Source organism: Panthera onca, chromosome C2 (assembly GCF_046562875.1).
Source record: "Panthera onca isolate mPanOnc1 chromosome C2, mPanOnc1 haplotype 2, whole genome shotgun sequence".
Taxonomy (NCBI): domain Eukaryota; kingdom Metazoa; phylum Chordata; class Mammalia; order Carnivora; family Felidae; genus Panthera; species Panthera onca.
In genome coordinates this window covers 156,455,641-156,482,298 of record NC_138347.1, presented here as the reverse complement: position 1 = coordinate 156,482,298, position 26,658 = coordinate 156,455,641, and the positions used below count along the sequence as shown (strand labels likewise).

Here is a 26,658-nt window from a genome sequence, read left to right as displayed (position 1 = left end):
CTGCCTTTCGGCACAGTATTGCCCGTGGCCACGGGAGAGGGGCCAGAGTCCTGCAATGAAATAACTTTAGCCAGCAGGTGGCACCGCGTCTGTGACTGCAGCCCACAGCCTGCGGGGCAGAAGTATCCACACAGGACCGTCAACACAAGGAGGCCAGGAAAGGCGATCCGAACTTTTCATTTAACGGAGGTTTTTAAGGTAGTCACACGTATTGCCTTCTCTACCGGTTACGTGTGCCTTTTCATGTGAAGATTCATGGATCATAAAAGCCACCTACTTTGTTAGAGAACCATCATGATTATCTAATTCCGGACCGTTTCCATCACCCCCAAAAGAAACCCCAGGAGGATGTTGATGATATAGGAAGTCTCTGTACCTTGGGCTCATTTAAAAAATGTTTTACATGGGCATCTGGCTGGCTCATTCAGTAGAGCATGCGACTTTTGATCGCGGGATCGTGGGCTCGAGCCCCACGTTGGGTGTAGAGATTACTTAAAAATAAAAGCTTTAAGGGGCGGCTGGGTGGCTCAGCCCATCCGTGTCTGACGGGCTCACGTCGTTATCTTGCGGTTCATTGTTCGAGCTCGCTATCCGGCGTGGAGGCCACTTCGGATCCTGTCCACCCCCCTGTCCCTCCCCTACTCGGGCTCTCTCAAAAATAAATAAAACCTCAAAAAGAAGACAAAAGGTTAAAAATCTTTTTCAATAAGTGTCTCACAAAAACAAACCCACAGCAGTCACTGCCAATTCCCCCCAAACTCCCAGCACCCAGCAACTGGAAACCTGCTTTGTCTCTGTAAGGTGCCTACTTTGGCTGGTTCGTGTAGGGGAAACGCTGTCCAGCTGGCTTCTGTCACATCTCCAAGGCTCACCCACAAAATGACGTGTACCAGTACCTCATTCTTGTCTACGGCTGAATAAGAGTCCGTCGTAAGAATACGCATTTTGTGGACGCAGTCATTGAGACACATTTGGCTTGCTTCCACTTTCCGGCTACCGTGAACCGCGTGACGATAAACACACACGTCCTGGTTTTTGTGTGGACGGGTCTCATCTCGGACACACACCCACGAGGGGTCCTGCTCAACACCCAGAACCGCCAGGTGTGTCCCAGAGTGTTTGTAGCACTTTACCATCTCATCGGCAACGAATGCGGGTTCCAGCGACGTCCTACGTGGTATGGTAAACTGGCTGCTAACATTCCAGAAGGGCAGCCTCAGTGGCCAGCTGCCTGCAAAGGAGCACAGTCACCCTCAGGTTTGGGTCCCTCCAGCTCACCTCACTCAGTGGAAGAGACGGAAGGCCATGGGGGGCCTAAAGGGAAGGTGATTTGTTCTAGTGCTTTCCTTCTCGGCACTCCCCGCAGAAATGGGTCCTGCCTCATTTTATCAGCAACTTTTCCTAGATCCTCCAGAGGATTAAGGAGATTCCTTTCCTTTAAAAAAAAAAAAAAAAAGTGCACCCATCCAACTTTTCACATTTGAAGAGCGTCTCCCATTGTGTTTGGCTAGAGGTAAAAGGATAGAAGTGAGGGACCTGGAGAAGGAAATGGAGACGAGGGGCTGGGACTCAGGCTCCACGACATCCTATTTCCATCCGGAGTCTTCAGGAAAGCTGCTACTCGGGAGGTGTCAGTTTTGAAGATGGGATCGCTGGGGCAAAACCCCCCACTCTTTTATATTTTTAAATGTTTATTTCTGAGACAGAGCAAGAGTGAGTGGGGGAAGGGCAGAGGGCAGGGTAGGGGGAACCGAGGGTCTGAAGTTGGCTCTGAGCCGACAGCAGAGCGTGACGCGGAGCCCGACTCACGAACCGTGATATCGTGACCAGAGCTGAAGTCGGACACTCGACCGACTGAGCCACCGGCAAAAAAACCTTCCAATGGCCACTGCTGACATGAGGTCCAGTGAAGGGAAGAGCAGAGGTTCCCTATGGCAGGCACTCGAACAAGGGGAACACCCAGCCGCAGCGGGGCCTCTGAACTCTCCCACGGCGGGAAAGGGACACAGGACAGGAGGAGTCCTGAGGAACGCAGAGGATCACAGCGCACTGCTCAACTCCATCCGAAGGCCAAACCTGGGCTGTTTGGGGAGAGACACTGAACGGGTGAGTCAAGTTGGGGAGCACTTAGTTCCAAGGGAGCCGTAAACACACTGAGCTCAACAAGTCTCTGGCCACCTGGGGTCTCTGGTCCTCTGCCGATGACGGGCCACTCGAGCGAGCTGCTCACTTTTTTCTCAGGGCGAAGCTTAGCCCCCAGAGTTGGTTCCCATCATCCCAGGCAGAGGAGGCCGCCCCCTCCCTCAGGGCAGTGGCATGTGTGGGGACAAGGGGAACTGTGGTCACTGGGAAAAAACCCTTGTCCCTCTATAGGGATGTCTGCTCCTCAGCTCTTGAGAAGGCAGACCTGGAGCTCCCAGACCCCAAATCCCCCAGAACGCAGAAGTCCAGCTGTGAAAACATCTGGGCTACCTCACATTCCCTTTATAAAAAAAAAAAAAAAAAAAAAAAAAAAAAAAAAAAAAGCTAGGATCCACCCTTTTGAAAACCCTGCGTGGACCCAATCTGGCCAGACTGCAACTCTGGGCCGCCCTCCTCACAGATTTCCTTTCTGTGGAGCGCCACACCCCCACACCCCCTTATTTATTTATTCTGGATGCAAAGATCACACAGACACAGGTTTCCATGGAAAAACCCTCTTGTTTATTTGATTCAACAAAAATAAAATAAGCTGCATAGGAACAATTTTAAAGTCCAAAGAGACACCAACTTTGTTTTAAGGCTGTAGTAGCTGATACGGCATCTCCTTGCTACCTTCTCCAGCCTTCTCTGTGGACCACAGCGATACATTCAGAAGCCCTGTTAGCTAACACACGAGTTTTCGAACACTTTCCCATTGGCTCTTCGCCTGCTCATTGCCTGTCATGCCTGCAGCCTGCAGGATAGCATCTAGGATTTACAAGTAAAAATTCAGAGGGTGGAAAAACCCACCCCAAACAAAAACCCACTTTAAAGGTTTGGGGGGAAACCTTGGCTTCCCCACGCTTCACTTAATTGACGGGTTCTGCAGCACCCCTGTCACGCCCGTTCAAGAAAGTGTCAAAAGGCAGCACCCCAGACAGGCTTGCAGGATGGTTTCTGGTGGGGAATATCCCTTTTATCAGGTCTGCCTTGGACAAATTAAAAGAAAAAAAAAAAAAAAAAAAAAATCAAAAGGTTTTAACTTAGTCATTCTAACATCTGGCAACACGCCCATATTAATGTCTCCAATTCCGCATTCAACCTTTTTCACAAAAAAAAAAACAAAACCCAAAAAAAAAAAAAGTCACGTGTTCTACACTTATCTTGCTGACTGGGCATGACAGCTAATGGACAGTATTAAGCAAGATTCATTAAAAAAAAAAAAAAACAACACTACCCTCCCACCCACCCAATTATAACTAACATGCTAGTTTAAAAGCAACGTCCCGTACCCACTGCCCACCCTCTCACCTGCATTGATTTCAAGGGAAAAGAATGGGGGGCCGGGGGGAGGAAAGCAACCTTACCACCCTAGAAACAAGAACATCCCAGAAACGTGAAAAACCTTCCTCTGAAGAAAACCAACTACACAGACTGCTAGACACATAAAGGACTGAGACAGAGCCGGTTATTTAAAGAAAGTAAACGCTTTGCTACACACGTTAACATTCAGTCAGTGTGCTCCGAGACAGAGCCTTAAGGAAAATACTACCTGAGCTTGGGAGTTAATACAATCATTAAAAGGAGGTCTAAGACCGTGTGGATACACAAAACTTTTAGAACCATTACTGGTTAAGTGATGATGGAAAACATCCCACCAGGCTGGCTTGTGAACCCGTAAGATCGGTTTTAAAAAGAGACATCACTGAGGTATTTCTTCACCATGACATTTTTAAACCCAATTCGTAGCAATCACAGTGGTCTTAGGACCCTCTCTTCCAACCAAAACACAAATGGACTAGGGGCAGGAGAGAGGTGGAGACACAACACAGCATATCATGGTAGTGTGCTTCGACTTCATCAAGTATTTAATAAACAAAAAAAAGAACAAAGGAAAGAACAACCCGTCAACATGTTACCTTTGGTAGGGAAAAAAACAATTAGACACAAAACAAAAGAGCAACACACACTTCACCCAGTCACTGTTCAGTAAAGCAGTGGCCGCCGCAAGGTCATGGTGATGAACACCCTGCTGGGTCCAGAAAAGGTACACATACAATCATGAAGGCTAAAGGATTCCCGTTCCCTTCGAACATTTGAGGTTTGCAACAACTAGATCCTTAGAACTGCTCCTAAAAGGGTACATTTGCAGACATTCAAACTAGAGATAAAATAGTTTTCTCTTGAAGAGAGAAAGAGACCTAAAGGTCTTTATTTGCAGTTAGGTCCTCACACAGGTCAGGCGAACCAGTAGCTTCATAATACTGAGCGACCAGGTGATGGCGTGCGTACTTTCTACTGGGGTGGAGAGGCCAGATCGTAAGTAATACTTGGGATTGAGGACTACGTTGGCCTGAGCACGGGAATATCTGGGTTCAAAGTTTCTTTTTCAAGGTCAATCAAACGTTTCTCCTGGGAGAAATCAGTTCTGGATTCAGAAAAACGTTTTCTTCCAGAGGCAGCTTCCCACCGCCTCCCCCTCCCCCCACCCTCCCAGGGACTAATACTATGCCTTTCAGAGACCCGTTAGATGCGAACATGAGGTAGATGACTTTCGCCAACAGTGAGGTAGAAACTAAACACGAGCAAATGGTGTGGTGTGGAAGGGGATGTGCGTCCCGTGCCGTTGGCCTGCAGGAAGCCAGAGAGAGCTCGAGTTCCAGGAGGGCCTGGCTTTAGGGCATCCTCACACGGAGCACAAGCGTTTGACTTTTATACAGCCCCAGACTGTGGGAAAATCAAGGAGAGTGATGTTTTCAATAAATACCCTAAGTACTTTTTGGCACCACTGGATTTTTGTTTTCAAACAGAAAAACAAGCGTAGAACTTTGGCGTATCTTTCGCTATCTACCAGAACACAACAATTGTAGAATCTTCCAAAAGGGAAGACAACACATACACAAACAGTATTCTGCTGCTTCAAGCCTAAAAAGACTTCCCTCCTGAAATCATTAAGCTTTGGCTTAACTAGAACGAAACCGGACGAGCCGATCTCAAGCCATTCTCTTAGAACTCCATCAAAGTGCCTCAATCTGGCGACTCTTTTGGCCCAACACACAATTTAGATTGTTTATGGTACCCTTGTAGGTGTTTCCCCAAATAAGTTAGACTTAAGGGCATCCGTCAATCAAGGAGCTCGCGTGCACTTGGGGACCACCGGGGACCACGGGCTCCGGCGAAATCACCTGCCACCTGCCGGCCACACTAGAGCACAGGTTTCCCAGACAGCACTGCTTCCCGTGACCAAGTTTACAGAGAGAAGACTTTTTTTTTTTTTTTAAAGACTAACACTTCTGAAATGTCAACTCTGTCAACCAAAAGTGGTTTTTATCCACGGTTTATTTAGCCATCTCGATACCCAAACTTACATACCCAAATGCAATTGGGATCTTGTCCAAGCATAAACCGACCTTGCGCCCCATGCCACCCTGCCACCTGACCAGATCAGACAAACATGGGGATTATTGTCTGAACAGCACATTTACTCATTAGAAACAGTTTATACTTCTTCCTCCTTCGCAGCACCCACGACCTTATCTTTTCACCATGTTCAAGTTCAAGACTCCTCTCCTCGACCCAATTCCTACCTACCCTAGCATCACCTCATAAACGGGCAGGAGATATCCAGTTAAAAACCCTTATTTTGAGCGGCCTCACTCACACCAGAGTCCCAAATGTTGGCTCTTCTCCTCGCTCTTTGATTTGGAGCATTCCACCTTGTACAACAAACACACTCCCAAGTGCTTCGCACCGATCCCTGTGGGTCAGGAGTCGATCATGGGCAGCCACAGACGGCCAGTGTTTTAGAAACAAAAGCTTCCCAAGTGTGACCATGCTTCTCAAATGGCAGCGACGCCCAGTTCGGGGTGCAGGAAGGTAAGGAGGTGTCCCGCCCCCGAGGGCAAGAGGCAGCACCTCGTACCTCCACACTGATTCCGGAGGGGGGACCTACGAGCTTTGAGCCTGCAAACTGGTCAGTCTATTAACTAAGACCCGATCATTTCGGTCCCGTGTGGAAACCCTGGCTTTACAACCAAATCCACAGAGAAATGCTAACTTAGCAGTTTCACGTTACCGCCACTCACCAAGAGAAGTTCTCACTCGGGTCCCGCGAGCCCCCCACTTACGGGGGCCCCGGGAAGGGCAGATCAGAACACAGATGGGAGACTCAAAGGTAGTGACTACCTGAAGTAACTCATCCCAGGTTTCCGAGAACATTTCTAAGAATTTCCAAGACCCATTTCTTCAAAATAAAGTTTCGTAAGCATTTAAAACCAGTTGTCTTTGGTGTTTAAAGGGTGGTTTGTTGGGTGGTTGGGGGGAGAGGGCGAAGGGAGGAAGGTCAGCACCGAGTTATTCCAAAATAAAAAACAAAAATGTTTAATTATACAAACCCTTTACCAAAGAACTTAGAACCTAGGGGCAAATAAGAGGCAACTGAATAGGAACTAGGGAAGGACTCAATACCAAATGCTTCAGTAAAAGGCGGTTTTCCAAAACAGGATTTCCTGACGCCTCCTCCCCCTGAAACACAGCAGCCGGGAGGTAGCAGTTGGAAGCTACTTTCCAATTTTTGGATCCTTTATTGCATGCGGTTCTCCTTCATGAGTTTTTCCCCACATTGGTCATTCAGAAACCCTGCTCTAACGCGACGGGGAAGACCTAGGGTCCCCTGAAAGTGGCACATGTCCAGGAGACCAATGATTGGCTCGCTACGCTGCCCCCGGCACCCTTTCTTCCTCCGGGAGGAAGAAAACACATTTCTGCACATGTTAGCTCTTCCTGTTCGTTTAGAACTACGTCCATATTGCAAGGGTAATTTTCTCGTACATACAGGGACAGACACTGACCCGTCAGTCCTTCCGTTTCGACAAGAGGTGTCCCCGTAAGCCCATCGTCAGAGACCACCTCTTCCTCCCGAGGTGCGCCACTCTGGAATTCGGTTCCTACTCAGTATTTGGGGGAATGCAGGGGCCCACGTAGGTCCTCACCAGCAGAACGTCAGCTGTACCTACTTCCCACCTGAAAGACAGATAATGCCCAGACGCACAAGGCTCTGTACCCGAGTCTGGCTGACAACAATCCAACCCTGTAAAGTGACGGACGCCATCCCACAGTTCTGCAGCGGGAGCCTGGCTTAAGTGTTCATTCTTTGGTACCGAGAGAGAGGTTTCACAAAAGGCATTACATCCTACATGTTGGGTTGGGGCAATTTGGTTTACAAATCCTTTACATTCAAAGGCCTTTGGGGGGAAAAAAAAAATCCACGTGAACCACGAGGTCCTACTGCGTGGCTCGGAAGCAGACCGCTCTGCAAAAGCGACCCGGGCAGAGGGCGCGGGGGTGAGCTGTTCCCGTCTGACTTTCAAACATTCTATTTCCCTGAACTTCCAAAGCAGGAAAAAAATTGTGCTTTTAAAGTAAAAGGTCGTTTCTTTGCCTACTCTTCTTAGGAAAAGAAACACCTAGCATTAACAGAACGACATTCAAGCCGGGGTCGGGGACTGACCTCCACCCTCCCTCAGAGTGCCGGGGTAGCCTGTTTCTTTCTCATGCTCTACGTGGACTACCTCGGCACTCGCCTGCCCGCCCGCACACAAGCCAGCCGGTCCGGCAGGCCGGATACCCTCTTTTCTGAGAACGGGGTTGATTTTCTTCTTCCTTCCACTGAACTTGATAACCAACAGCAAACTAAGAGTACTTAACTTTTGAGAATACTTTTAATCCAAAATCCTAAGCTACATCTATTTTTTAGAAACCAAAGCGTGAGAAGAAAAGTTTCTTCGGGTGGTGGTATGTCACCCGCAGCTTTACTATTCTGGTGTAAGATGACTCGGACCCACAAACACGCAGGTGTACCCAACGTCCCTTAAAGGAAACAAGGATCACATATCCTAAAATATGAATACGACAGTCTGCTTTTCTTGGCTAGCAAGCCACAGACACAGCCACATTTTCTAGGAATAAGAAAAGATGCTGAACAGGATGATAAACACACTGAGGTATAAAAGGAGAACACAGAAAAGTTCTCTGTTGCAGCATTTAAAAAAAAAAACAACAAAAAATCAAAAAAAAAGTTCCCCAAAAAGATCAAGATCACACAACACAATCTAATCCCCAAAACACAGTATTCTCCAGAACACAAATACTCTATAATTAAGCATTTTTAAATCTTATTTTTCCACGTTTTATAGTTTTTCTTTTTTTTTTTTTACTTAGTTTTTTCATGTTTCCTTGGCTCAATCTACAGAATACACCCCCACCACACACATCCAGTGCCCCCCACCCAGCCACAGAGACGCCAGGCTTGTGCATATCACGCCCCACGGAGGGTCAGAGGGAAACGTGAACTCCACTGAGTGAGGGTGGGGAGGAGGGCAGAGGGCCTGCTGGGGAAGGAAATGCAAAGATTCATGAGGTAGATAGAAATTATCACGTCACAGGCTCAATCCCTGCAGAAAAGAGAAGTACATTCATCTGTAAAAAAAATAAAGATGAGGTAGGACTTAAGCAATGTTGTACTCTTCTTGTTCTCTTTCAACAAAAGAAAAAAAGAAATTTCCCTGAGACTGTTTCTTCTTTGAAATTCCAACGGAGACAGAGGGAGACGCGCGCACCCCAACACAGAAGCCCAGAGAGCGGGATCAGAAGATGAGGATCCGATTGTTGCCGAAGTCCACCACCACGATCATCCCGTCGGGGGTGACGGCGATGCCGGAGGGGCGGTCCATCTGCCCGAAGCCGCTGCCCTGGGCGCCAAACTTGCACAGGAAGCTGCCGTTGGACTCGAACATCTGCACCCGGTGGTTCCTGGAGTCGGCCACGATGATGCGCCCCTCCTGGTCCACGGCCACGCCCTGCGGGCGCAGGAACTGCCCGTTGCCAGTGCCCTCGGAGCCCAGGAAGCGCGCGGACTGGCAGTCGGGGTGGATGACCAGGAGCCGGTGGTTGTTGAAGTCGGTCACCACCAAGTGGCCCTCGTGGTTGAAGGCCACGCCCCGGGGGGAGTCAAAGTGCTTCCAGAGAGCCCCCTCGAAGCCGTACTTATTCAGGAAGACGCCGTCGGGCCCGAACAGCTGGATGCGGTGGTTCCGGGTGTCCGAGACCAGGATCTTGCCCTCCGCGTTCACCGCCACGTCCCAAGGGTAGTTGAACTGCCCGTTTTTGGTTCCCTTCTCGCCGAACTTGAGCAGGAACTGGCCCTCGAATGTGAAGACCTGAATGCGATGATTGTCCTTGTCGGCCACCACGATCCTGCGGGAGGCGTCGCAGGCCACGCCGGCCGGCCGGTCGAACTGCCCGGGCCGGGAGCCCAGGGTGCCGAACTTGTGGTGGAAGGCCCCGCACGGCTTGAACACCTGGATGCGGTTGTTGCTGCGGTCGGCCACGACGATGTAGCCCTCCTTGTCCACGCTCACGCCCCAGGGGCGGCACAGCTTGCCGTCGCCGTCGCCCTCGCTGCCGAAGCTCAGGCCCGGGAGCCCGATGCCCACGTAGCTGCGGCCCGACTTGACCACCACCTTGAAGGGGCTGTTCTCGATGTGCTGGTTGCACATGGTGACCGACACGAGGTGCTCGCCCTCCAGCTGCGGCCGGTAGCTCACCACGTATGTCCCGTTCTGCTGGTCGCTCACCTCGGCACCGAACAGGTTGCCGTCGGGGCCCAGGACCACCGCCGACATCAGGTCGCCCCCTGAGAGGCGAGGCTCCCCGTCGTGGTCGTAGCCGACGACGGTGAAGGAGGCCACCTTGCCCTGGAGCGCCCTCTTGAGGCCGTCGCCCGTGGCCTTGGTGAGCGGCGCGAAGGCCCCGCTGCTGACGAAGCCGAAGGACTTGATGGCCAGGTACAGGGCCTGGTCCGGGGGCGTGAACATGACCCGGTCGTCCTCCTGGGGCTGCAGGAAGCCGCGCACGGTCTTCAGCTCCTGCACCTGGGCCAGCATGCGGTCCCGGGCCAGCAGGACGTCCAGCGCCCTCCCCTCCTCCAGGACCTGCTGCACAGCGCTGATGGTGCTCTCCAGCTTGTTGAGGCTCTGTCGCAGCTTCTCCACCTGCAGGTACAGGGACTTGGCTTTCACCTGGCGGATCTTCTCCACCTGCAGGGACAGAGAACACGGAGGCTTTGAGGCAGGCAAGGGAGCGACGCACGGCCCGGCACCGGTCACTCAGACCCACACGTCGTGCGGCCGCACGAGGACGGCCGGCCTGTGCTCTTCAGAAACGGCCACACTCCCAGGACGGAGGGAGGCCGAGGAACCGTCCCAGATCACGAGAGAGGACTGAAAACGGGACTACGGCTTGCAGTGCAGGATCCTGGACCGGGGGTGCGGGGGGTGGGGGGGGTGGGGGCACCCGGGTGGCTTAGTCCCTTAAACATCCGACTCTCGATTTTGGCTCAGGCCGTGATCTCAGGGGTCGTGGGACCAAGCTGGGGCTTGAGGGCTCAGGCTAGGCATGGAGCCTGCTCGAGATCCTCGCTCCCTTCCCCTGTCCCGCCCGGCTCCCTCCACCCCTCCTCCACCCGTGTGCTCTCTCTCTCAAACAAAAACGAAAAGACCCCACAGAACAGGGCTGCCGCACACAGAGCAGGGACCGAGGGGTCAGATACTAGCATGGTTCCAGGGCTGAACTTCCTGAATTTGAGTAACTGCGATGATGTAAGAGAATGCCCTTGCTCAGAGGAAATAAACACAGAAGCGTTTGAGGGTAAAGAGGCATCCTGTCCACAACGTGCCAACTGACTCTCGCTCGAAGCACATACAGAGTGCACGCGTAGAATGGCGAGAACGGGTCAAAATGTAAAATGATCAGTAAATCTGGGAAAAGGACATATGGAGTTCTCTCATTATTCCTGGAATAATAAAATCAAAATCAAAAGCGAAGAAGAGCCACAAAACAAATGCTTACGGAGCACCTGCTTTGTGCCAGGCACTGGGGGTGCATAATGACCAACAGAGAGGAAGGTCTTTGTCCTCAGCAGCAGGACCTCCCAGTGGACACAAGGCCAGTCTTGCACTCCCGAAGGGCTGAATTTTCAGTGCAGCCACAGAGCCTGCAATGTCTTCAAAGATTTCTCCCTCTCTCTACGGCCCCCGCCCCTGAGAGGAAGAAGGACTGTATGTGGAGGGAGTGAAGGGATTTGTTGAGAACCTAATTCAAGATTACAGCCTGTACCCCCTTGCCCGGCCACACATCCCGTCTCCACGGTTTTCTGCCTCCACAGAAAGGCCCCACACACCCCAAATTTGGAGATCAGTCTTTGGAAACCACTGGCCTGTATTTCCAAAGGAGCCCTTTAAATCTAAATTGCTGTGATCTACAAACCTGAAATCAGACCTGCCCCAAATAATCCCTGCTTTTGAGGGTCTCAAGCCACTCTACTTGGGAGCGTGGGGTTCACTCTGACCAATGAAAGAGAGCCACTTCTCCATGTTTCTGCATCAGATCAGTAAAAGTCCTCCAATTTAAAGTGATTTAAGGTGCCACCCAGCTGACTCGTGCCATTTTGCAGACAGAATCACGACTTCTGAGAGCTCTACTGATGACAATACCACAGAAAGACTATTTCAGAATAAGGGTCTCCTGCTGGGGGGGGCCTGGATTTCAGTCCGATCTTCCCTTGGTGGGGGCAATGATGTGATTTTTGACCCATTCATGATTTTCCATCTGTCGGCTCTGGGAGCAGGACACGTGTGGGGACAGATCAAAGAGCAGCTTTCTCCTTTGTTTTTGCGCTGGGCCAAACCTCTGGCCTTTGGTTTGGATCTCTCAAGGAGGTGGCTGCAGCTAATCCCACAAGGTAGCCGAATCCCCTGGAAATGTGTAAGCCACAGGCATGAAAAAACATCTAGATACACAAAACCGGGTCACCTGGCACTCAAATCCCTTCAGTAATGCGTGATGCAAGAAAATTAGATGTTGTATAACAAAGAAGTATCCGAGCAGAGACAGGCAGGAAAGCTTTGCTGGGAGGGCGGAAAGGCAGTAATTAGTACGAGAGTAGGACTCCCACAAAATTTGGAGGGCGAGGCATAATAATAAAAAGTAAAGACAAATGGGACTTAGGTACCTGTGTTCCAAACGAGGGAGCTTGTTTCAGAGGTTATCGGAGAATGAGTTTTTAGAAATGAGGTAGAAACAAAGTATATTGCAAGAAGAGACTAACCCTTCTTCCAAATTTGCTTCTCCAAGACTAAAAACTTGCTTTCCAAGCCCCCTGAAAGAGAACTGCCTTTAGGGAGAGGGCAGGAGTCGGCCTCACAGGAGGGAGGGTACCTAAGGTGAGATGCGCAGAGAAACTCCTCCGCACAAAGGCCTTTTCATCAGCAAATCCTGAAGAGCGAGTTTGTGGCAGAGTTCCCCAGAGAGCTCTCAGGTTGCACAAAGCGGGCCCCTTTCAGTTATAATTAACAGTCGTGGGTGGCATGAGCCTGGCAGACCATGGGGGCACGTGAGTGTCTGAAAACCATGTCAGGCCCGCAAAGGTGCCTCCACAAAATATGTGCTGAATAAAATCTTGAGACTTCTTCTACCCAAGGATTCTTCACTTCTCATCAAAAGGCAACTGAGTCCTATTTCCTGAGAAGCCAGCAGAGGCAAGAAAGCAATTGGCTGTGAGCTAACTAAATGGAAAATGCCATGCACAACTCCAACGCAGCCTTCCAGAACATTTTAGGGCATAGTGACTGGTGAGGATCACTTTCAGAAACTGAGATCCCATCTGTCCCTTCACATAGTTTAGATGATTAAAACGAGCACGCACACACCTAAGTGTACCCTTTTTACTCAGCAACGTGTACGGTCTCATTCATGTATTAAGAGACCGTGATTACAGCTGAACTGGCTTGAAGTTCAGACCCATTCACAGGCAACAGATTCTCTCCTCTTCCGAGGAGAAGAAAATGTGGGCATGAAGAGTTCGGTGGGGAGACGGCTCCTTCCAGCTGATTCCATCTAAAGAGCGGGCACACGTGTGTCGCCCTCCCAAGTGGGAAACGGGGGGTCAGTTGGTACAACCAGGCAGGACACCAAAATCAAGGATGCTTCCCACCTGCTTGCTTTCGTAACATTCTCGACCGTGCCCCCTTCTCTCGGTCTCCTTTTGAGGATACCCAACCACCTTCGTGGAGAACCTCCCGGCTTCCAGCTGGGGTCTGGAAGCGAGCAGACGCTCAAATCCTCACGGGTTCCCTGCAGCTCACGGAAAACCCAACGGCCGCGGAGGCCGGGGCAGGGGTGCACGAGCTCCCCTTACCTTCCACAGCAGCTCACACTCCCGTTCCTCCAGGGCCTTCTTGTGCCGCGCAGTCACGGCTTTGACCTCCGACTGTACCACCTTGGCCTTCATCTCCACCTGTTCTGCCACCGTCTGGGCCTGCTCGATGCTCAGCTGGAAAACCAAGAACAAGCTCACGGCGTTAGGAGGACCTCCGCTGCTCCGTGCAGGTCAGAGACCCGAAAAGCTCACAGCCTGGGCCCCGGGACCACTTGGCCCGCTTCCCTGGAAAGAAAGCAGGCACGCAGGGAGAGAGTGCACCTGTCTGACATGGAACCGAGGGAGGTGCGGGCAAGCGCCGGATTTCCTCGTTTGGGAAACGGCACCTACACAGCGAACCTCAGGACTGTTAAGAGCTACTCTACTCTGACACCGGGAGCCCAGGGTAGCGGGGCCCCGGCCCAAAACCGGGAAGGAGGATCGGATGTGAAATGTGCCACTCCCCACAGACTTTCTGGCCTTACTGGCCACCAGGGAAGACCCCGCAGGCCGGCACAGCCCTCAGGCGAAGGTGTGGGGGAGCTGCAGGCCTCCCGTTGCTGTCAAAGCATTAGCAGCTCAGCTCATTCCAGCCAGCACCAGCCCCAAGTGACCCAGGGGACCGTCTGCTCTGCCAGAGAAACCGTGCGCGCCCTGTGGTCAAGCCAGCTCGCCAGACCATCTCCGCACCACCGTGTGCCCCACCCTGGACCAGCAGCCCTAGTAAAGCAACCAGTTTAATCAGACGTATTATTGTTCATAAAAAATTAATCAAGACAGAAGGCCCAGTGTTTTCATTAATATTACATGATGTGTCTTGAAAAGCCACAAGGATTTCTTTGAGATACTGAGGTATGAAATCAGGGATTCCAAACCGCTGACGGTGCTCAACAGGTCCTAGGGTGGGTGTCCCAAATTAGGAGGGGCCTAGAGGAGCACCAAGGGTTTGGAGCCTGGTCTGGGCTCAGGAACCAACCACGGGCACACCCTGGACCAAGGGGTTCCAGCACGAGGAGGATACAACTGAGGCAGTCTTGGGCAAAGCAGGCTGGAGTCATCCTAGGAGTCGGGTACCCCAGTTTCAGACCCCAGCTTCACGTTCCAGTAGTTGCAAGGCCTCGGACAGGGGCCCGGCCTTCTGCAGCCTGGGCGAAGGGGAGGGAAAGGCGGGATAATCCACAGAGGGAGCTCAGCACAGCACCTGGCCGAGTAGGACATCGTGTTTACCTTATCAACAGCGCTCAGCAGATCAACACCTGCAGGGGAACCTCAAGCATGCTTCCCCTTCATCCCACGGACCTCCCGGCTTACAGGCACAGCCCTGCACCTAGGCCCACGCACACTTCCTGCCCAATTTTGTTTTTAAATTGTGGTAACAGACGTAGGCCATAAAATGCAGTGGTATTTAGCACCTTCTGAGTTATGTAAGCATCACAGCCACCTAGCCCCGCACACTTCCACACCCACTAGGCAGTCTTCCACCTCCCTTCTCCCCACGGCGCCCATACCCTTCTGTCTCCACACCACTGTCTCTTCTGGATGGTTCACATAAATGGAACCCAACAACACATATGAACACCCTCATTTGTAGGACTATGCTTCCTTTTAAACAGTCGCTTACAACAGGGAATCCCCCCGTTAATGCTCTCAGTCTAGGTGACGCGCAATGGCATGAAAGTCACACTCACGTCACAACTGCCTCCAAAGCACCCTTGCCTGACGTGGCTGACTGCTCATGGCATCCTCTGCCCCAATCCCTGTGAGGCCTAACAATCCACTGAGCTGATCAGAGGTGGCACTTGGGCAGACCTGGAATGCTCAGTGACTATCCCTGGCTTGGAATGCAGTCTCTTCCAAATTCGGCCTACATTTTACAACTCAGCTCAGATGCCACTTCCTTCCTGAAACTGGCAGTGAACGACCCCTTCCCGTGTTTCTGTTCCACCTTTCCTACCTAAGTGTCATTGCGTTGCATATCAAACGAAATGCGGGGCTAGTTACACAGTCCATGATCTGTTTTACCCGTGCTAATGTCTACGGCCATGGCCATTATTTTAACAAAGCACTAGGTAAGTATATTGGGTTAAATACTGTCTCCCCCAGGGGCACCTGGGCGCTCAGTTGGTTAAGCATCCAACTTCGGCTCAGGTCATGATCTCATGGTTTGTGAGTTCAAGCCTGAGGTCAGGCTCTCTGCTGTCAGTGTGAAGTCCACCTTGGATCCTCTACCCCACCCCCTGTGCCCCACCCCTGCTTGCATGCTCTCTCTCGCTCTCAAAAATAAATCACTATTAGGGGCGCCTGGGCAGCTCAGTTGGTTAAGGATCCGACTTAGGCTCAGGTCATGACCTCGCAGTTTGTGAGTTCGAGCCCCGTGTCCGGCTCTGTGCCTGCAGCCTGCTTCGGATTCTGTCTCCCTTTCTCTCTGCCCCTTCCCTGCTCGCTCGCTCTCTCCCTCTCTTTCTCTCCCTCCCTCCCTCCCTCTCTCTCAGGGAGCCCGGGTGGCTGAGTTGGTTAAGGCTGACTTCAGCTCAGGTCATGAATTTCATGGCTCCTGAGTTCGAGGCTCTGTGCTGACAGCTCAGAGCCTGGAGCCTGCTTCAGATTCTGTGTCTCCCCCTCTCTCTGTCCCTCTCCTGCTCACGCTCTATGTCTCTCAATAATAAGTAAATGTGAAAGATCAAAAAAGGTTTAAAAAATATAAATCAATATTTAAAAAAATATATTGCGTCCCCCAATTTCAGGCTGACGAGTTACGATGTGGTCATGTTGGACTAGAGGGAGTCCCAAATCCAATGAGGGATCATCACATAAGGCCACGTAAAGACACAGACACGCAGAGAAAGACCACATGACAACAGGGACAGGAATTAGGAGCCGTGCAGGTACAAGCCAAGGAAAACCAAGCAGTGCTGGTGACTACCAGAAGCTTGGAGAAGGCAAGGAGTGGTTCTTCCCTAAAGCCTTCAGAGCACAGCCATGTTGACACCTTGATTTCGGACTCCTAGCCCCCAGAATCATGCATGAATAAATTCCTATTTTAAGTCACCAGTTTATGGTAATTTCTTATAGCAGCCCTAGGAAACAGCAGCCAACAAACTGAAGCAGACGGAAATATCCAAATTACCGAACAATCAAAATTTAGACCGATCAATCACTGAATGCATATATACAGGTATCCTAAATGCGTGAGGTCGATTTCAAAGGTCTCAGGCGGTCAGGATGGATTCCGAAAATGGGAAACCTCAACAGACTTTTTTAAACAGAGATGATTTAGTGTGAGAATCTGGTTAAACAGGAAGTGGAGAACCGTCAGGGCAAAGGGCATATGGAGGCCGAGAGGCAGACCGTAACTGGTAAGCAGCCTCCACCCTTGGGCCAGGAGGACACAGAGAAGAGACGCGGTTACAAGCAGGGACCAGGGGCCATGCCCAGCTCATTCTGGGAGTGGCAAAAGCTGGAAACTGAACTAACCTCTGCTGCCAGGGCGAAGAAATGCTGCTACGAGCAGGAAGGCAAATGGAAGAAGGAAGTCCCTTTTCCCGACTTCCGGACACGCCGTTTGCAGGGCCGCAGCCCAGCACCACACGGCACAAGTGCGAAGGGGTCAGATTCCGTGCAGAGTATACCTTAGTAACCCACACACCCTGTTTTCAGATGCATTAGCTGGCGTCCCAGTCAATACATGACCGAGGCAACCAAGCCTTTGCCCATAGATTTCTTAGCTTCCTCAACGGAAAGCAGAGGCGGCAAGCTGCTATTTATACCAACGCCGTATCATATACCGACTGATTCTCCATAAAAACCACAGGAAGTGGAAGTAACGGGCTTACGTTCCCGCAGGACAAGAACCTCCTGCAGGTTGGCTACGAGTGTCTATTTGCCTCTCTCCCTACTGTCTCCTAGCCAGGCCTGCTCCCTGCCAGGTCCCTAGCAGGCCCTCGGGTCTCGATTTCCCTTCTATGACGAGGACGGCTTCTTCTATTTTTCAATCAGGTAGAAGGGGTACAAAGCTCTTACTGTAACTTGAGCGATCCCCAAGTGCGCAAGGATAGGCTCATTCCCTGGGTTGAGAGTCATAAAAGTCCTACGTGCAGAGACAAAATATAGCGTCCTTTTCCTAATCATATAAAGTCCGGTCAAGCGCCACATTCCAAGATGTGCAGACCAGGACCTGCTGAACTAGTTTCCATTATCTAAACAGGGCATTTGGAGGAAACAAGGAGCAGGTGGGAGGGGGGAAATGACAGTGGGTAAAAGGGCTAGGTAAATTTCAAAAGCAGAAACATTCAACTTACATTAAAGAAGGGAAAACAAAAATTACCCAACAAGCATGCAGCTAGAGAAGAATGTTATTTTTTTCCTTTTTTTTTTTTTTTTTTCCGATTTATTTTTGAAAGAAAGAGAACAGCGCGTGCACAAGCAGGGGAGGGGCAGAGAGAGGGAGACAGAGGATCTGAAGCAGGCTCTGAGCAGACAGCAGAGAGCCTGACGTGGGGCTCAAACTCACCAACCATGAGGTCATGACCTGACCTGACGTTGCACGCTCAACCAGCCGAGCCACCCAGGCACCCCAGAAAAATGTTATCCTTTTTAATTTTTTCAAATGTTTATTCGTTTTTGAGAGAGAGAGAGAGAGAGAGAGAGAGAGAGAGAGGGGGGGGGGGGGGGGGGGGAGGGGCAGGGAAGGAGACACAGAATCCAAAGTAGGCTTCAAGCACTGAGCTGTCAGCACAGAGCCTAACGCAGGGCTCGAACCAATGAACGATGAAGTAACGACCTGAGCCAAAGTTGGATGCTCAACTGACAGAGCTGCCCAGGCGCCCCTCGTTATCTCTTAAACCTTTATTTTGAGAGACAGAGAGAGAGAGAGAGAGAGAGAGAGAGAGAGAATATGAGTGCTCAGAACCATGTGTGAGCGAAGGAGGGGCAGAGAGGGAGAGAGACAATCCCAACCAGGCTTGATCTCATGGGACCTGAGCCAGATGTGTAACTGACTGAGCCATGCAGGCACCCCAATGTTGTCATTTAGAGCTGGCAGGTCCAGTCTAACATCTGAAAGCTGAGGGTCTCCATCTGGGTAGGCAAATCAGTGTGCCAGCCGAGTGCTGGTCAGTCAGTGTGGAGGCCAACTGGGTTTCCGAGGGAAGAGTACAGAAAGCGATTAATGATATCTGTTAGGGGAAACAGGGGTGGCCAGGTGACTGGTATCATTGGTGTCCCAACAGGCAGAAGAATACCAGAGAATGCCAATGTCACCTGCAAACTCACAGAGCACAAAACTGGACATGGGAGATACTGTAGTTCACTCTAAAATGTAATTTTATCACATTTAATACTTTGAAACTAAGACTCATCTTGGGGCGCCTGGGTGGCTCAGTCGGTTAAGTGTCTGACTTCAGCTCAGGTCACGATCTCGCGGTCCGTGAGTTCGAGCCCCGCGTCGGGCTCTGGGCTGATGGCTCGGAGCCTGGAGCCTGCTTCCGCCTGCTTCCGATTCTGTGTCTCCCTCTCTCTCTGCCCCTCCCCCGTTCATGCTCTGTCTCTCTCTGTCTCAAAAATAAATAAACGTTAAAAAAAAAAAATTAAAGTTTAAAAAAACAAAACTAAGACTCATCTTAAAACTGTCAGTGGGGCTTTCCCTTTGTGAGGTACATCTAAAATAAATGTGCATATTACAACCAATGGCATCTTAAGTGCGATAAATACATTAATTGAAAAATCAAGGCTCCCTTTACGAGAGCAACTTGTGTCTTGATCCTGATTATAGACATCTCTCCCACCCCAGGGGAATCAGTGCACCTTATGAAATCCTCTAATTACATAAGTGACCAAAAAGTTTTACTTCCAGGAAGAGTCAAAGTTGAAGTAATAAAAGGTTTTAAAAAGCCATAAAAATCAAGTGATCAGTCTTAAAACATCGATGAGGTACACTACAGACATCTTTCATGCTTCCTTTGTTGTAGATAACTCTAGACCCTTTGTCAGAGTTAATTCTCTATACAGGATTAAATAGAATTAATTGAAGGATTTGCTTCTGGGTGTTTTTTTTTTTTTCTGGAACTAAGTGTCTCAAGCTAAATAAAAACAAGTAGTGAGTCTCTCAGAGTTATATCTCAGGAACCGTGGTTCAGTCAACTGTACATCCAACACTTGTAATTTAATAATGGATAAATGTGCCTGTTTGAAGAAAGGGAATGGAGCTCTTAAAAGTCTTTTATAAACAAAAGCTGGTAAGAAGGAAATGAAAACGCACAAGTCCCAAGTTGTACGGAGTTCAGATATATTGTGAACAGTCATAGATACTCATGCAAAGGTAAGGCTGGTAAGAACTTAAATCTGACTGCAGATTTGGCTGTAGTATCCTTTACTTATGGGATGTGTTCGTGCTCATTCACTTAGTCCAAAGGAAGTTTCCAATCATAGTGCCTCCAGGTGCAGTGCCCAAGGAGGAATGAAGGATGCCAGGTTGATCAAGGGCCCTTCCCTGCAATTTTACAAATGGAGGTTCCAACCTCTCCCCAACAGGGAGAAGAGAGGAAAAGGAAAACTCTTCCCCTGAGGATAGCTTGCTGCAATACTGCAAGAGTGGAAGGCATCTCCGTGTATGGCCACCACGTTCAACAGCAAGAACAAGGCCACCATGGAGAGAGGCAGAGCTAAGAGACCGAGTGCTGGCACCAAGGTCTGAGTCCCTGGACACCCGAAGCCCGATCCATCCGTGTTCTACCCGGTCCCCTGAGACTATTCCTCTCCTTTCATTCAACTGCAACCAAGGATCCTCATGAAGACCGCCTGGGAAAAATGTCAATTAGGTCACGGTGCACTCGAGTCCCTCACATTTGTGTACACTGTGTGCACACGCACAAGAAGGGAAGGCGGGGGCACAGCTGCCTCCCCAATGAGAGGTAGGTGACCATCAGTTTTGGACTCAAACTGCAATCCCCCCACTCATTGCCAGGGGGACTTCTGGGGGATTGCTTAGTCGCTTTCAAGCACAATTTTCTCTCTGCCAAATGGAACAAACACCCAAACCTCGCATACTGGAGAAAGTGCCTGTTCCAGTGCCTAAAACAGAGTAGAGCTCAGGAAACAGGGACGGTTCACTTGAAATTCTTTTTTTAATGTCTATTTGTTTTTGAGAGAGACAGAGTGCAAGCTGGGGAGGGGCAGAGACAGGGAGACACAGAATCGTAAGCCAACACCAGGCTCTGAGCTATCAGCGGGGCTTGAACTCAATAACCATGAGATCATGACCTGCGCTGAAGCCGAACACTTAACCGACTGAGCCACCCAGGCGCCCCAGGACTGTTCATTCTTACTGGTGAAAAGACAAGGCCTATGGCTGAGGAGATCTGGGATCTTAAGCATAACGACTAAATTTTGTTCTTCCATTTCCAGATCTGTAACAGAAAAAAATGTTTCTTTCATCTACTTTCTGCGTTGGTTTGTAGAAATTCACATAAAACAGTAGCCACCCTCAGCATTCCTTGGGATAGACTTTCCATAGCGGCAGATATTCCTTGGGATAGACTTTCCACTGCCGCAGGGTGCATGGGCTATTAAAGTGATCAAACAAACAGAAGTCAGGGAAGCAAGGTACTCCAGAGAGTCTGGATTAACTTACATGTATCTTCACTTATGCAATTTAAGAAAGTCATGCTTAGTCATCAAGCTCAGTCCTTCTAATTTTTGTGCTAAATGGCGCGGTATTTATCACTGTAGTTTAACCTGAAGGGCGTTTACCCTTTCAACCAGGTAGGCAACTCAAATCCAATAAAGGAAGTCAGGAAAAGGGTAGGGCAACGATAGCCATTGTGGACAACACCCACTTTACTCTTATCACTACTACTCACTAATACTAGTTATCAGATGAAGAGTAACAGAAGCTCTAGCGAACTTGAATCAAAACGCCCCTGCAAATGGCTAAAATTAACAGCACAGGAAATAACAGATGTTGGCGAGGATGCAGAGAAAGGGAAACCCTCTTGCACTGTTTGGTGGGAACGCAAACTGGTGCAGCCGCTCTGGAAAGTGTGGAGGTTCCTGAAAAAAATTAAAAATAGAACTACCCTGTGATCCAGCAATTGCACTGCTAGGAATTTACCCAAAGGACACAGAAACACTGATTCAAGGAAATATATGCACCCTGCTGTTCTACGTAGCAGCATTATCAATGATAGCCAAGCTATGAAAAGAGTCCAAATGTCCATCGACCGATGAACGAATAAAGAAGATGTGGTGTGTGTGTGTGTGTGTGTATATGTATGTGTGTATACACATATATGTATACACACGTACACATATAGTATATATACATATACATATAGTACTCAGCCATAAAGAAGAATGAAATCTTGCCATGGATGGAGTTAGGGTCTATTATGCTAAGTGAAATAAGTCACAGAAAGGCAAATACTATATGATTTCACTCATGTGTGGAATTTAAGGAACAAAACAGGTGAACATGTGGCGGGGGGAAAGAGAAGCCAACCATAAAACAGACTCTGAATTATAGAGAACTGAGGTTTGCTGGGGGGAAGGTGGGTGGGGAGGCTAGATTAAATGGGTGATGGGTATTAAGAAGGGCACTTGTGATGAGCACTAGATGTTGTATGTTAAGTGACGAATCACTAAATCCTAAACCTGAAACTAATATTACACTGTATGTTAACTAACTGGAATTTAAATAAACACCTGGAAGGAAAAACGCCCTGGCGAACGAAGCAGTCAAAAGACTGGATTTTGACCAATTGAGAAGTGCCATGCAGCCTTCTAGGAAATCTCTACAAAAGGCGGGAGCATGCCTGTTTCCTTTCAATTGTCCAGAATATAGATGCTATATCGTGAGTTCCAGCAGCCATTTGTAGCCAAAGGTATGAATGTCAACACCTCGGCATGGAGAAGCAAAGCTGAAGGACTCCCCAGTGACTATCTGTACCTCTAGAAGAACTTTTGGAAACAGGAGAAATTAACGCCTTGCATATTTAAGCTACCACATTTGGGAGCAGAGTGAAGGCCTGTTACTCATGGCTAAATTCATTTCCTCCCAGATTAAAACAAACAAAATCCTAAACGATGGCAGAATGGGGATGAATAAATTGCTTGGGACCTGGAAAGCAGGTACTATCACAAGAATTTAAGAAAACACTTGACGGTGATAAACATGTTCCTAACCTTGACATAGTTGTGTTTTCATGGGTGAAATACACGTTGAATATATATGTGTTCATATGCTTTAAATACGTACAGTTCATTGAATATCCATTTCCCTCAATAAAACTGGGGGAAAGAAAACTGCCTCAGTCCCACCATAATCAGCAAAACGCCACTATTCTTATTTTGGCTTATTTCTACTTCCTCCCATAATTTTTTTTATGCATCTTTACTCGTTTTGCATAATTTTTCCTGGACCAATTTCAGGGTTTCCTAGTTTTAGTTAACACTGTATTATAATGTGATCCCAAACTCTATGAATGTAAGGGGCTGAAAAACCTTAATTCCTATTGTTGACCTTTCCTACCGGTACAAGCTGCACCTTCAGGATGTAGGACACGGCCTTGGAGATTCCTATTAAGAGGACGGAGTTCCTTCCATATTTAAAGCTCTGGATATTTCTCAAAACATGCTCTCCCACTCACAAAGATCACGTGTGGTGTACTTACTCCGTCACTTATCCAAAATAGTGCTCCGGTGTCATTATAACTGCCTACTGCTCAGGCTGAATACACTTCTGTACTTTATATGAAGTGGTCAGACTGTGTCTTTGCAAGGTGTCTGCAGCCCTTTCATTCCTTCACCTGTGTTGTCTCTTCCTTCCTACAAGTTGTGCCTACTGATTATGATCTTTTCAGAGTAACTATTTCTCTGCCCCATTTGCCAGTTTGCTGTTCTCCTATTAACATGCATGCATTTTGGGGGCACCTGGCTGGCTCAGTCAGAAGCGCATGTGACTCTTGATCTCAGGGTCGTGAGTTCAAGCCCCATGTTGGGTGTAGAGATTACTTACAAAAAATAAAAACTTTAAAATTATGCCTAAGTTTCTTGTATTGCTTCTTTTAAGTGTATTTTTGAGAGAGAGAGAGAGCGAGAGCAAGCAAGCATGCCAGCCAGCAGGGCAGGGGCAGAGAGAGGTAGACAAAATCCCAAGCAGGCTCCATGCTATCAGTGCAGAGCCGGGCACAGGGCTCAATCTTGAACCATGAGACAGATACAGCCTGAGCTGAAATCAAGAGTCGGACGCTTTACCGACTGAGCCACTCACGCACCCTCCTCGTATCACTTCTAATATATCTACCTCCAGTTTGCGTTTTCTTTTTTTTTTTTTTTAATACTTGTCCCCTTCGTTTCCATGTAATAACCCTTACTAGGATTTTATTTTGGTGTCTGCTATCATAATTTAAATCTCTTACAACTATTCCTTACAACTTCTTACTCAGTTTGAGGCCTTAAGTTATTGGCAAAAATAAAGCCTACTTCCAGAATATCTCCTGCTTCTTGAACCTGACTTGCCAGCACACACGAGAAGTATTTAAAAGCTCCCCAATGATGCATTTATTCAATAATATTATGAGTAAATGAACAACAACAAAAGAACAAAGGAAGGGTAAATGAACAAGTTGAGGACAGTTTCTTAGACCAACGATGTCCAAATCAAACTTAGCAACTTAATTTATTTTTTTATTTTAAAAAATATTTTAAACACTTACTTCTTTTTGAGAGAGAGACAGAGCACAAGTGGGGTAGGGTAGGCAGAGGGAGACATAGAATCGGAAGAGGCTCCAGGCTCTGAGCTGTTAGCACAGAGCCTGATGTTGGGCTCGAACTCACGAACCAGGAGATCATGATCTGGGCCCAAGTCACCCCCTTCTTTATTTTTTAAATGTTTATTTTTGAGAGGGAGAGGGAGAGTGCATACACGAGCAGGGGAGGGGCAGAGAGAGAGGGAGACAGAGGATCTGAAGCAGGCTCTGTGCTGAGAGCAGAGAGCCCTATGTTCATTCATGAGCCCTATGGACCCAAACTCATAAATCGTGAGATCATGACCTAAGAGGAATCAGATACTTAACTAAGCCACTCAGTTGCCCCTCAAACTTGCGATTTAAATGTCCTTGCAAAAGAAATGAGAATCTCTTACCCTGTGACCGGAATCATTCTGTATTTTAGTTTAAATGGAGTTAAGGGATGTATAAAAGGGTGTGTGTGTGTGGCACCAGTTAGATGTGTATTTTAAAATAGCTTACCACTCCCCCCCAAATTTTATGTTAATTATGTTCCTCCGTCCTTCTCCAGTGTTCATATTAATAACAAAAATCAGGGGCATCTGGGTGACTCAGTTGGTTATGTTCCAACTCTTGATCTCAGTTCAGGTCATGATTCCTGAGTTTGAGACCCGCATCGGGCTCCAAGCTGATAGCACAGAGCCTGCTTGGGATTCTCCCTCTACTTCTCTCTGCCCCTTCCCCACTTAACAACAAAACAAAACAAAAACAGCCTTCATACTATCTGCTGTATTCTTTAATATAAACGCTATTAAATGGCAGTGTATGAATTATGTGGTGAGGCCATTTATTTCATGAACATTGACCAATGCAAGAAACCAAGTGCCTGAAGCACCATGCACCCAAAGTAGTGTTCTTTCCTGGCATTCCAACGTCGCTTCTTTACCCTGTGGGGAACCTCTCAGTATCCGACATCCTTTCCGCTGCTTAGTGACCGGCAAAGGAAAAAACACTTGTATACTTGCACACAAGTCTTAATTCTTAATTATGTCTTTATGAAAATAAACCAAAGCCTACCCTGTGCTAGCCAGTGATGGATTTTTCCACCATCTTCCAGGCGTACTTTATAAATGGTTTTTAGATTCATCACTGAGACAGGAACTCTACCTGAAGCTTTCAGAACTGTGTTCTTCCTTAAATACAAAAGCAGGGGCTCAGTTAAAAGCAAACTCCTCCTTGTTCTCACTAAATCAGTTTCAATGATGTCCTGACCTCCTAGAAGGAACCCATTTGCAAAACATTTGTTCACAATGAAGAGTGGGTCCCTACCAGTCTTCTGACCTTGGAGACGGTTTGTTTCTAAGGCTCACATGGGAACAAACTGACCCTTCACCAAATGATTTGAGCAAAACTAACTTGTTCTCCATCTTTACCTCAGTCCCCCCCTCCCTCCCCCAAAGGCATCACAGAGTTAACTCAGAGGGAAAAGAAGGGCCATGTTTTCTAACACTCAGGAGACTTCTTAGCAGGTATGAACCTCTCTACTTTCATTAGAGGGCCACGAGATAGTTTTAGGAATAGTCAATGTACTGAGAACCTGGTAAGAACATTCAGACAAATGGTTGTCCAATCATACCCCAATCTTTGGATCACTGGCTGAGAGTAGGTTCTGAAGAATTGCAACCAAGACCCCCAAAAGGGTGCCTTCCCCGCCCCCCACCCCCAGTTACACAGGACCTTGAAGCAGTCAATTCACAATCTATGCAGATGATGTTCAGCAGGTGTACCTGGATGTGGCCATGCAGATGATTAACAATCTGAGCTTCCCGTCTCATTCCTGCCACTTGGCTCCTCCCCAAAATGCCCCACTGAGCTCAGCAGTACTGCTGATATTTGAATCTCACCCCTAGGTTCTTCTTATTACTCACAGCAGACTGTCTGCTAACAGTGACTGTATTCGCTGCAGAAGTTAAGCATGGCAGACAGAATCTTCTGTCCGACTACTTCTCTCTCCTCTCCGTCAAATTCTCAAATTCCCAGTTCCTTGAGATTTCATCATTGCAACCACAGATCGCAGATCTCTCTTTACGTCTCTAGCGAATCATGACAACTCATTTTTCTTTCCAGAGTGGCTGATCCCAGAAAGTGGAGGGCACCAGCAATTCTGTGAATCGTGTCTCAAGGACCCCAGAGTGTTCTCAATCTCCAAGGACAGAAAGGGGTTAATAAGGTGAAGTCACAGTCGGGGGGAGGGGCAGGACCCAAACGCAGCAGGTCTTGGGGCTCCCCAGGTGACGCTGACAGCAGCCAGGTCCAGGAGACACCAGCGGGGTAAGGCAACGGACGAAGTCCCCACTGCCGTAAAAAGGGGAGCCACCAACCACAGCATCCTTGGGGGACACAAGCTCACCAAAACGGAACAGAAATAAAATACAACTATGTGCTAAAGGGGATGCTGACAACCAAGAATTTAAGAGCAACCAAGAACCACTCTGAAGGCGT

At 48.8% G+C, this 26,658-nt stretch overlaps 1 protein-coding gene across 1 annotated transcript in view; it reads right to left on the bottom strand.

Annotated features, from left to right (window-relative positions):
• Positions 1-3,454: 3,454 nt before the first annotated feature.
• TRIM71 (tripartite motif containing 71) overlaps positions 3,455-26,658 on the bottom strand; it is a 67,777-nt gene continuing 44,573 nt past the window's right edge. Inside the window, exons 3-4 of the mRNA XM_060638156.3 lie at positions 13,436-13,570; positions 3,455-10,277 (exon numbers count right to left, since the gene is read on the bottom strand). Of these exons, the coding sequence (XP_060494139.3) occupies positions 8,826-10,277; positions 13,436-13,570 (1,587 nt within the window). The 3' untranslated portion in view covers positions 3,455-8,825. The remainder of the gene's footprint in view (positions 10,278-13,435; positions 13,571-26,658) is intronic.